Source organism: Oncorhynchus nerka, linkage group LG14, assembly GCF_034236695.1.
Source record: "Oncorhynchus nerka isolate Pitt River linkage group LG14, Oner_Uvic_2.0, whole genome shotgun sequence".
NCBI lineage: Eukaryota > Metazoa > Chordata > Actinopteri > Salmoniformes > Salmonidae > Oncorhynchus > Oncorhynchus nerka.
In genome coordinates, this window is record NC_088409.1 from 84,995,792 (window position 1) to 85,008,363 (window position 12,572).

Here is a 12,572-nt window from a genome sequence, read left to right on the forward strand (position 1 = left end):
ACAATTATGTGGAAGCCAAGGCACGGTGTCTCTTTCTACCTCAGTTGCAATGTAAACGATTACCTACACTACATGACCAAAAGTATGTGGACATCTGAACCATGAAAAACAACCCCATACCTTTATTCCTCCTCCACCAAACTTTACAGTTGACACTATACATTCAGGCAGGTAGCGTTCTCCTGGCATCCGCCAAACCCAGATTCATCCGACTGAATGCCATATGGTGAAGAGTGATTCATCACTCCAGAGATCATGTTTCTACTGCTCCTGGAGTCCAATGGCGGCGAGCTTTACACCACTCCAGCTGACACTTGGTATTACGCATGGTGATCTTAGGCTTGTGTGCGGCTACTCGGTCATGGAAACCCATTGAACAGTTCTTGTGCTGGCATTTCTTCCAGAGGCAGTTTGAAACTCAGTGGGGTGTGTTGCAACCGAGGACAAACAATTTTTTAGGCGCTACATGCTTCAGTACTTGGTGGTCCAGTTCTGTGAGATTGTGTGGCCTAACACTTCGCGGCTGAGCCGTTATTGCTCCTCGACATTTCCACTTCACAATAATACTGTTGACCGGGTCAGCTCTAGCAGGGCAGAAATTTGACAAACTGACTTGTTGGAAAGGTGGCATCCTCTGACGATGCTACGTTGAAAGTCATTGAGCTCTTCAGTAAGGCCATTCTACTTCCAATGTTTGTCTATGGAGATTTCATAGCTGTGTGCTCGATTTTATACACCGGTCAGCAACGGGTGTGGCTGAAATAGCAAAATCCACTAATTTTGAAGGGGTTTCCACATACTTTCGTGTGTGCGTGCTTTGAAGAATTACAAATATTTTGATCTGTGTAACACTTTTTTGGTTACTTACTTGTTTAACTTACTTGGTTAAACAAGTCCAAGACAAGAAACCAGCAAGGAATGCATCTGAAATTGTTAACTGGACACACTGCAATGTACTATTCAAAGCACAACTAGAATGTATGATTTTGTTCACTGTGCTGTAGTTACCTCAGGTGCAAGGTATTCTGGAGTCCCACAAAAGGTCTTCATGGTAGCCCCGTCTGTGATTCCCTCTTTACACAGTCCAAAATCTGTGATCTTTATGTGTCCATCTTTATCCAGCATTAAGTTCTCCAGCTAGAAGAGAAAGAGATGAGAACAAGAGTGAGTGAGTGACCACAGGAGAGAGTCAGCAGCAGAAAATACCACTGCTAACATGACAGCTGACTGTAATAAGTGCCACAGGCTTACAGGCTTTTCACCAAGAGACTGGTGCTCTTCTAGTGCAGTCTATGGTAGGATTGAGCCTAGACCAATTCAGAAGCACTTTAAATCCAAGACTGGGCTTAATCTTAAAATCAGCCCATATTTCCTATTGTGCGAAATGTTAGTCTTGAGAATATACTTTCAATATGAGGAGGTACGTGTGAAGGTATGGGCGAGTCAGGGAAACATCAGCCAGACATCCAGTCAGGGAAGCGGCCATTACCTTCAGGTCTCTGTAGACAACGTCCCGTGAGTGGAGGTACTCCAGCGCAGACACAATCTCCGCACCGTAGAACCGTGCCCGGTCTTCTGTGAACACGCGGTCCCGTGACAAGTGAAAGAACAGCTCTCCTCCGTTTGCATATTCCATCACAAAGCATAGCCGGTCATGTGTTTGGAACGCGTATTTCAGTGTCTGTGTGTGTGTGTGTGGGGGGGACAAGACAGTCAGAATTAGTGACCACTTTTGAATCAGATGGCTACTTGGTGAAATACAATCAGAGTTCAGTAGGGTCAGATGTCGTCAGTTAGGAACTCACCGTTAAGAAGGGATGCCTCGTATTCTGAAGGACTCTGCTTTCTGTTACCGTGTGTGCTACCTCATCCTTATGGAACACATCACACAAAAACACACCATTGATGGACAGATACACTCAGCAGTGGACAACTGGATTTGGACTTCTGGGCTACTCAAGAACCCAAAATAGAACCTTGAAGTAAATGTGCATAATTAGTGCTGTGGCTCACTTGGTAATGCAAGGGATGTGGGTTTGATTCCCACAGGGGACCAGTACGAACAAATATGAAAATGTATGCACTCACTACTGTAAATCACTCTGGATAAGAGCGTCTGCTAAATGACTCAAATGAAAAAGAAAAATGTAATCAAAATCAAGAATTCCAGGGATATGGTGCACGGCTCAGATTCACAAAACACCTCTAACGCAAAATCTTGAGTAATAAAAAAATATTAATATTAATGACAATGTTTGTTGCTAGGCAACCAGTTTAACTAGCTATCTAGCTAGCAATGGCAATCATGTTAGCATATTTCGTACTGAGATCACTGTTCTAAAACACGTTCTTGGGTTTAAAATAATCAATACTGAAACTTTCAGATTAAGTTTGCGAGTAAATTAAACATGTTCAATTGCTTTCATGAGCTTATTTTCTCACTGCCTTGGACATGGCCACAACGGTTAACCATCTTGGAATTATTTCTTCTTAACTTTTTGCTTGAGGAGAAACATTAGAAACAGCTGAAGCAAATTTCCAAGAATCTTTGAGGAATAGAAACTTTGCTTAACTTTCTTCTTACGTCTATAGTTAAGGGGAAAAAAGTAATTTCTTAAGGTTTTGTGAATCTGGGCCCAGTAGTCTTTTCCCTATGTAGTGCAATACTACTTTTGACCAGCGCCCTATGGGTCCTGGTAATGCCCTATATAAGGAACCACTTTGGACGCATCTGTCTGAGCAACTGCCAGTCTCTTGAATGCCAAATGGTTACCTTAGCGATTATGACTTCTTTCCTCAGGATCTTCATGGCGTAGTACATCCCTGTGGCCTTCTCCTTCACCAGGATCACCTTACCAAACGTCCCCTTCCCCAGCAGCTTCAGGTAGTCAAAGTCACTCATGGTCTGTGGGGGGTGGGGGGGACAAACACCTTGAGGGTTCAAATCTCAGTCTTCTTCAAGACAGTTTGGATAACAGGATTTATTTGACCATGACAATTACAGCTTATGAGTAATAAAGAGTTTACATAGACCTGCACAACGGTTTTAGATGAAGAACGGGCAGAGAATGGAGCAGAAAACGCACCAACACACACTATGGCCCAGGTCACATAGGGAGATGGTAAACCAGCTGTGATGAGGTATTGTTACAAAGGAGTAGTAGATACTCTGAACTAGGATGCAGAGGTTCCAATGGACAAAAGCAGCCACATCTAGAGGAGGGCTGTTGGACAAACACAAAGAGCACTGAGAAGTCTGCAAGGTTGGTAGAGGGACAGTAGGACACTGACAGGTCTGCTAGGGGGACACTGACAGGTCTGCTAGGGGGACACTGACACGTCTGCTAGGGGGACACTGACACGTCTGCTAGGGGGACACTGACACGTCTGCTAGGGGGACACTGACACGTCTGCCAGGTTGGTAGGGGGTCAGGAGAACACTGACACGTCTGCTAGGAGAACACTGACACGTCTGCTAGGAGAACACTGACACGTCTGCTAGGAGAACACTGACACGTCTGCTAGGAGAACACTGACACGTCTGCTAGGAGAACACTGACACGTCTGCTAGGAGAACACTGACAGGTCTGCTAGGTTGGTAGGGGGTCAGGAGAACACCGACAGGTCTGCCAGGTTGGTAGGGGGTCAGGAGAACACCGACAGGTCTGCCAGGTCTGCTAGGGGGACACTGACAGGTCTGCTAGGGGGACACTGACAGGTTTGCCAGGTTGGTAGGGGGTCAGGAGAACACTGACACGTCTGCTAGGAGAACACTGACACGTCTGCCAGGTTGGTAGGGGGTCAGGAGAACACTGACAGGTCTGCTAGGAGGACACTGACACGTCTGCTAGGAGAACACTGACACGTCTGCTAGGAGAACACTGACACGTCTGCCAGGTTGGTAGGGGGTCAGGAGAACACTGACAGGTCTGCTAGGAGAACACTGACACGTCTGCTAGGAGAACACTGACACGTCTGCTAGGAGAACACTGACACGTCTGCTAGGAGAACACTGACACGTCTGCTAGGTTGGTAGGGGGTCAGGAGAACACCGACAGGTCTGCCAGGTCTGCTAGGGGGACACGGACAGGTCTGCTAGGGGGACACTGACAGGTCTGCTAGGGGGACACTGACAGGTCTGCCAGGTTGGTAGGGGGACAGGAGAACACCGACAGGTCTGCCAGGTTGGTAGGGGGACACCGACAGGTCTGCTAGGTTGGTAGGGGGACAGGAGAACACTGACCACTTTGTTGCGGGACTTGGACATGGCCACCTCCATCTCCTCCATGCCGCTGCAGTCGCTGGGGGAGCCAAACGTTATGTCCATGGGAGCCTCTTCCACTCGCGTCTTCAGGCCGTTGGCCACCGCTTGGATCGCCCGCATCCATTCCTCCCTGGAAGGGGAGAGGGAGTTCAATGTAGACCACTTCAAGCCCAAAAGACATGAATCTACACTGACTGAGTGTGTGTGTGGATATGGTGGGTATGAGGGTGATTAACTAGTGAGGTCACTAATGGGGTCAATTGCAGACCTCTAATCCTGAAAGTTGGTGAAGTAAAAATAACAACTTGTAGAAGGAGGGCATTGCCCATTTTACAGATAAACAAATACCCAGTCAACTCTTCCACATTGTCCCTGCCTCTGGGACTTTCAGTTCTCACCTTTCCTCGTTACTCTCCACGTGGAAGGTGCGCTCTATGACTGTGGTCCACTGTAGGCAGCGGATGACAAACGTGTTGGGCCTGGGCCGTTCCGTCTTCATCAGCTGGCACTCTGCAGACAGGGAGTAATAGAGAGGTTTGAGTGTGCTACTGTAGACACTGGGTGAATCTCAACAGTATTCCCTCAATTCCTCTCCTCCCATTCTCTCTACACCTCCTCAAAACAGTAGCTCATGAAGTGAGGAGAGGATTCAAGGAGAGGAAACTGTTCTTCCTGCTGACGGACACAATCTGTGTTAACATGACTAGGAAACTCTCATCATCATCCAAGTACCACCAGGCTCTAGAAGTTGGCCCAGAAATGACAGACACCAACCTGCCACAGAGAAGTTGTTGAGGGGTGGGAGGCTGTGGTCGGACGACATCTCTGGCTTCTCCTTGTAGCCGATGAAGGAGCCATCACTCTTCAGGATGAAGTACCGCGGCCTCCACGTCTTAATGTACTCTCCTGCAGGGAGGGAGGGAGAAGGGCATGAGTGAGAGGGGGGGGAAGAGAGAGAGAGGGGCAGAGTGAGAGAGAGAGGCACATAAGCCATACATATTAGGGTTTAATTAATTCTGAGTGGACTCACAGTGTCCTAGAAACAGAGACACTGTGAGACAGCGATGAGTGAAGCTCATCTCAGCTCACCCCTCTTATGAAGCCAGCCCTCTCTGACCACACTGATGTCATTCATGCTGGGGCGGAGGACTGCTGGGGCTCAGGGTGGGGGTCACAGGGGAAATACAGGGAAGGGGAGCTGTGACTGCTGGGGAAGGGAGTCAGATGTGTCTCTGACGAAAATGTCTCACAGTGCCTAGGGGACAGAAAGATCAAAGATACCAAGATATTAACCACAATTTAAAGAGGATACATTTTCATAATAAACAAAAATTTTGAAAATACCTGAATACTTATTGTAGGTTTATGACAATGGAAAATGATTGTCCGCATGACGATTACGTAAATGTCACCTTTCCTAGATGTATGTAATGTAAACTTTAAATTAGAGGCATGGTCAGATGTCTAACAGTGACTTTCCTATTTTCGGTACCCAGTTTAACCTAACCAGGTACACAGGCCAGGGCGTTTTCCTGGATCAAAAAGGGGCTTAGGTTGTAGACGTGGCAATGAGTGTAGGGCTGTCAGGGCAGCAACATTTTAGAGAAAATTTGAGGCAATTTCATGCAATTCTACACATTTCTCCAAGGAGCAGAGATTTATTTTAATTATAAAAAATAAAATAAACTAATTTCATGCGATTTTACATACTCAGCCATGGAGCGGAGAGAAGATTTTTCAGTTTTAAAAGCTAGTTTCCTGCAGTTCTAAGCATTTTTCCATGGCTAATGCTGTGTTCTTATGCTCATAACAAAATTATTAGTGCCAAATGAATTGGTTTTGGAAATGTTCTATTCTCCCTGACTGTCTAGCTTTTATTTTGGCAATTGCTATTTATATAATTTTTAACTCAATCTTTGAGAGAGCGAGATAGATATATCTATTACACACACACAGTTGAAGTCGGAAGTTTACATACACCTTAGTCAAATACAATAAAACTCAGTTTAACAATTCCTGACATTTAATCCTAGTTTTAAAAAATCCCTGTTTTAGGTCATGTTGCTTCAATATATCCACATCATTTTTCTCTCTCATGAAGCCATCCATTTTGTGAAGTTCACCAGTCCCTCCTGCAGCAAAGCACCCCCACAACATGATGCTGCCACCCCCGTGCTTCACGGTTAGGATGGTGTTCATTGGCTTGCAAGGCCCCCCCCCCCCTCCAATTGACTCAAATTATGTCAATTAGCCTATCAGAAGCTTCTAAAGCCATGACATAATTTTCTGGAATTTTCCAAGTTGTTTAAAGGCACAGTCAACTTAGTGCATGTAAACTTCTGACCCACTAGAATGGTGATACAGTGAATTATAAGTGAAATAATCTGTCTGTAAACAATTGTTAGAAAAATTACTTGTGTCATGCACAAAGTAGATGTCCTAACAGACTTGCCAAAACTATAGTTTGTTAACAAGAAATGTGTGGAGTGGTTGAAAAACGAGTTTTAATAACTCCAACTTAAGTATACTGCTCAAAAAAATAAAGGGAACACTTAACCTCTTGAAGCTAGGGGGCACCATTTTTATTTTTGGAAAAATAACGTTCCCAAAGTAAACTGCCTATTTCTCAGGACCAGATGCTAGAATATGCATATAATTGACAGCTTAGGATAGAAAACAGTCTAACGTTTCCAAAACTGTAAAAATATTGTCTGTGAGTATAACAGAACTGATATTGCAGGCGAAATCCTGACAAAAATCCAATCAGGAAGGGACCCTTATTTTGAAACCCCTGTATTTCTATGCATTCCTATTGCCCATTGAAATGGATAACAACCAGATTCCTTTTTCTACATCTTCCCTAAGGTGTCTACAGCCTTTAGATGTAGTTTCACGCCTTTATGTTGAAGAATTAGCGTAAACGAACATATTGGCACATTGAACACATAAGTGGCCAGCTGATGGCTCTCAGAGTGATTATTGCGTAAAAGAGAGAGAGGTAGCCATTTTTCCTCCCGGTCCTACTGAAAAGCCAACTGTCCCGGTTGATATATTATCAAATAGATATTTGAAAAACACCTTGAGGATTGATTATAAAAAACATTTGCCATGTTTCTGTTGATATTATGGATATAATTTGGAATTTCAGGTGGATTCCTCAACATAACATGACAAACAAACGGAGGTATTTTGGGTATATAATCTTTATGGAACAAAAGGAACATTTGCTGTCTAACTGGGAGTCTCGTCAGTGAAAACATCCGAAGATCAAAGGTAAACGGTTAATTGTATTGCTTTTCTGATTTTCGTGACCAAGCTTCCTGCTGCTAGCTGGACATAATGCTATGCTAGGCTATCGATAAACTTACACAAACGCTTGTCTTGCTATCGCTGTAAAGCATAATTTCAAAACCTGAGACGACAGGGTGATTAACAAAAGGCTAAGCTGTGTTTCACTATATTTCACTTGTGATTTCATGAATATGAATATTTTCTAGTAAGATTATTTGACCGTTGCACTATGCTAATTAATGTAGTTGCAGACAGTTCCGAGAGGTTAAACAACACAATGTAACTCCAAGTCAATCACACTTCTGTGAAATCAAACTGTCCACTTAGTAAACAACACTGATTGACAATAAATTTCACATGCTGTTGTGCAAATGGAATAGACAACAGGTGGAAATTATAGGCAATTAGTAAGACACCCCCAATAAATGAGTGGTTCTGCAGGTGGTGACCACAGACCACTTCTCAGTTCCTATGCTTCCTGGCTGATGTTTTGGTCACTTTTGAATGCTGGCGGTGCTTTCACTCTAGTGGTAGCATGAGACGGAGTCTACAACCCACACAAGTGGCTCAGGTAGTGCAGCCCATCCAGTATGGCACATCAATGTGAGCGGTGGCAAGAAGGTTTTCTATGTCTGTCAGGGTAGTGTCCAGAGCATGGAGGCGCTACCAGGAGACAGACCAGTACATCAGGAGACGTGGAGGAGGCCGTAGGAGGGCAACATCCCAGCAGCAGGACCACTACCTCCGCCTTTGTGCAAGGAGGAGCAGGAGGAGCACTGCCAGAGCCCTGCAAAATGCCCTCCAGCAGGCCACAAATGTGCATGTTTCTGCTCAAACGGTCAGAAACAGACTCCATGAGGGTGGTATGAGGACCCGACGTCCACAGGTGGGGGTTGTGCTTACAGCCCAACACCGTGCAGGACGTTTGGTATTTGCCAGAGAACACCAAGATTGGCAAATTCGCCACTGGCGCCCTGTGCTCTTCACAGATGAAAACAGGTTCACACTGAGCACATGTGACAGACGTGACAGAGTCTGGAGACGCCGTGGAGAACGTTCTGCTGCCTGCAACATCCTCCAGCATGACCGGTTTGTCGGTGGGTCGGTCATGATGTGGGGTGGCATTTCTTTGGGGGGCCGCACAGCCCTCCATGTGCTCGCCAGAGGTAGCCTAACTGCCATTAGGTACCGAGAGGAGATCCTCAGACCCCTTGTGAGACCATATGCTGGTGCGGTTGGCCCTGGGTTCCTCCTAATGCAAGACAATGCTAGACCTCATGTGGCTGGAGTGTGTCAGCAATTCCTGCAAGAGGAAGGCATTGATGCTATGGACTGGCCCGCCCGTTCCCCAGACCTGAATCCAATTGAGCACATCTGGGACATCATGTCTCGCTCCATCCACCAATGCCACGTTGCACCACAGACTGTCCAGGAGTTGGCGGATGCTTTAGTCCAGGTCTGGGAGGAGATCCCTCAGGAGACCATCCGCCACCTCACCAGGAGCATGCCCAGGCGTTGTAGGGAGGTCATACAGGCACGTGGAGGCCACACACACTAATGAGCCTCATTTAGACTTGTTTTAAAGGTCATTACATCCAAGTTGGATCAGCCTGTTGTGTGGTTTTTAACTTTAATTTTGAGTGTGACTCCAAATCCAGACCTCCATGGGTTGATAAATTTGATTTCCATTGATAATTTGTGTGATTTTGTTGTCAGCACATTCAACTATGTTAAGAAAAAAGTATTGAATAAGAATATTTCATTCATTCAGATCTAGGGTGTTATTTTAGTGTTCCCTTTATTTTTTTGAGCAGTGTACATGTAAACTTCCGACTTCAACAACTGTGTGTGTGTGTAACAGGTTTAAACACGGTTTCCCATTGTTTGTTTCATTGAACAAGCATTCATGAGCATGTACCTGTGGAACAGTCGTTAAGACACTAACAGCTTACAGACAGTAGGCAGGCCTAAGACAGTGCTACAGGGAGACAAGCCGGACAGCTGATCATCCTCGCAGTGGCAGACCACGTAACAACACCTGCACAGGATCGGTACATCTGAACATCACACCTGCGGGACAGGTACAGAATGGCAACAACAACTGCCCGAGTTACACCAGGAACGCACCGTCCCTCCATCAGTGCTCAGACTGTCCGCAGTAGGCTGAGAGAAGCTGGACTGAGGGCTTGCAGGCCTGTTGTAAGGCAGGTCTTCACCAGATATCACCGGCAACAACGTCGTCTATGGGCACAAACCCACCGTCGCTGGACCAGACAGGACTGGCAAAAAGTGCTCTTCACTGACAAGTCGTGGTTTTGTCTCACCCAGGGTGATGGTCGGATTCGTGTTTATCGTCGAAGGAATGAGCGTTACACCAAGGCCTGTACTCTGGAGCGGGATTGATTTGGAGGTGGAGGTTCCATCATGGTCTGGGGCGGTGTGTCACAGCATCATCGGACTGAGCTTGTTGTCATTGCAGGCAATCTCAACACTGTACGTTATAGAGAAGACATCCTCCGCCCTCATGTGATACCCTTCCTGCAGGCTCATCCTGACATGACCCTCCAGCATGACAATGCCACCAGCCATACTGCTCGTTATGTGCCGGATTTCCTGCAAGATAGGAATGTCAGTGTTCTGCCATAGCCAGCGAAGAGCCCGGATCACAGGTCCCAGACGTGCTCAATGGGATTGTTGGATCAGAGGGTGAGGGCTAGGGCCATTCCCACCATAAATGTCTGGGAACTTACAGGTGCCTTGGTGGAAAAATGGGGTAACATCTCACAGCAAGAACTGGCAAATCTGGTGCAGTCCATGAGGAGGAGATGCCCTGCAGTACTTAATGCAGCTGGTGGCCACACCAGATACTGACTGTTACTTTTGATTTTGAATCCCCCTTTGTCAGGGACACATTATTCAATTTCTGTTAGTCACATGTCTGTGGAACTTGTTCAGTTTATGCCTCAGTTGTTGAATCTTGTTATGTTCATACAAATACTTACACATGTTAAGCTTGCTGAAAATAAATGCAGTTGACAGTGAGAGGACGGTATTTTTTTGCTGTGATTGTGTGTATATACACACACACACTTTATATCTGGTTATAGTTGTTTAAGTTTACACCTTGTGTTCCATTTTCCATTTAGGTGACCCGAAAAAGAAACGCTTAGGCAGCCCACCCAAAGGCTTCAATGGCATAACAATCCCTGTAGGCTACTTGGTGCTGATCACCTCACCTGTACAATGGTAAAGTAAGGCTTGGTACATACGCTCTAAAACAAACTTACTGGAAAAACTGTTTAGTAACAGAATTACAGTAAAATCTCCCTCAGTTTTATATGGTTACCCAACTTTGTATCTGCACAGTTCTACCTGTAAATATGTTTTTGTAACGTGTTTTATGGAAATTGTTAAAAGCAGTGCATTGTTCTATTGTTTGTTAAACTTCTAACAAAAAACATTAATTTAGGTATACATTTTAAAGTGAAAAATCGAAGTCCACGTATTTCTGTTACCATGGAATTGCCCTACTTCCACTGAAGAACTGCTGAGGGTTGATAAACAGAAATGCAGCCTCTTAAGGCTTCCTCAAACTCATCAGAATGAATGTAAGATAACTCAAGAAATCTGTAATTAATTTAGAAGTTTTTGCTGAGTAGATTTTAGGCTCACAATTTTACACCTAAATAGGATGTTTGGTAGAGTATTTGAAGTAAAAAAAATGTGCATGAAAATTATTTGTGTATTGTTGAATGAAAAACACCACATTGAAGCATCCCTACTGTTGACCAATCACCGATGGCGTTTAGACTTCGGCTTCCGAACTTCAGCTTGCCTCCAGAAAAAAACCTTTGCCAAAGGCCAAAACCAAATTTTGTCATAATATATTTTTTATTTAACTAGGCAAGTCAGTTAATTAAGAACAAATTCCCGAACGGCCCTATGGGACTCCCAATCACGGTCAGATGTGACAGTCTGGATTCGAACCAGGGACTGTAGTGACACACTTAGATGCAGTGCCTTACATCACTACGTCACTGTCTGTTCCAAACCGTTTTGGATGGGAAACACGCGGACGCCTTCACAGGCATGCATGTATAAAGTGAAGAGTGCAAAAAATGTGATCATCAAGGTTGACATGTTTTTCAATTAACCGACAAGTCTGTGTTGACGGACTCCTTTTTTTGACCACCCCCTGCCCGTGTCTATGTGGATCCTCATCACCAGACAGTGTTGGGTCTGTGTCTGTTCTGCAGCCAGCTCTGCCCAGTTAGAACCCAGCAGACACCTGTCGCAGCTTGCCCTGGCACAGGCTGGCAGCACTCCCGGTCACTATGGGCACCCCACCATCAAATAATCCCCAATTTGTAGTGTAACAGCCGGATGGGCAGTGAATCACTTGGCTACACACCCAAATAACTGCCAGCTACCTCTCAGCTACCTCTCAGCTACCTCTCAGACATTAGCTGACATGGGCTAGTTGATCTGGACATTTCTGACAAGTTATAAATAACTAAAGTATGCAATGACTGACATGACAAGAGGAACTGACGATACACCACCCAATTTCGAAATTACACCTGGTTCATTCTACTATTAAAACTTTAAAGAGTAAGTTAAAAGCCGGACAGAGACCCCCCTGTCGACCACTCAAGCCCCCCCTAGTTTGGGAACCACTGCACTAGAGGAGCAAGACAAACAGAATTACTGCTACCATCATGGTAGTACCATGTTTTTATTTCACCTTTATTTAACCAGGTAAGCTAGTTGAGAACAAGTTCTCATTTACAACTGCGACCTGGTCAAGATAAAGCAAAGCAGTGCGACACAAACAGCACAGTTACACATGGAATAAACTAGCATACAGTTAATAACACAATAGAAAAATAATAAAGTCTATATACAGTGTGCGCAAATGGCATGAGGAGGTACGGCAATAAATAGGCCATAGTAGCAAAGTAATTACAATTTAGCAGATTAACACTGGAGTGATAGATGAGCAGATGATGATGTGCAA

At 45.1% G+C, this 12,572-nt stretch overlaps 1 protein-coding gene across 1 annotated transcript in view; it reads right to left on the bottom strand.

Annotated features, from left to right (window-relative positions):
* Positions 1 to 12,572, bottom strand: part of LOC115141982 (RAC-beta serine/threonine-protein kinase) — a 32,801-nt gene that overhangs the window by 9,929 nt on the left and 10,300 nt on the right. The window contains exons 2-9 of the mRNA XM_029681424.2: positions 5,354 to 5,519; positions 5,039 to 5,170; positions 4,663 to 4,774; positions 4,244 to 4,394; positions 2,774 to 2,905; positions 1,806 to 1,871; positions 1,490 to 1,681; positions 1,009 to 1,137 (exon numbers count right to left, since the gene is read on the bottom strand). Of these exons, the coding sequence (XP_029537284.1) occupies positions 1,009 to 1,137; positions 1,490 to 1,681; positions 1,806 to 1,871; positions 2,774 to 2,905; positions 4,244 to 4,394; positions 4,663 to 4,774; positions 5,039 to 5,170; positions 5,354 to 5,399 (960 nt within the window). The 5' untranslated portion in view covers positions 5,400 to 5,519. The remainder of the gene's footprint in view (positions 1 to 1,008; positions 1,138 to 1,489; positions 1,682 to 1,805; positions 1,872 to 2,773; positions 2,906 to 4,243; positions 4,395 to 4,662; positions 4,775 to 5,038; positions 5,171 to 5,353; positions 5,520 to 12,572) is intronic.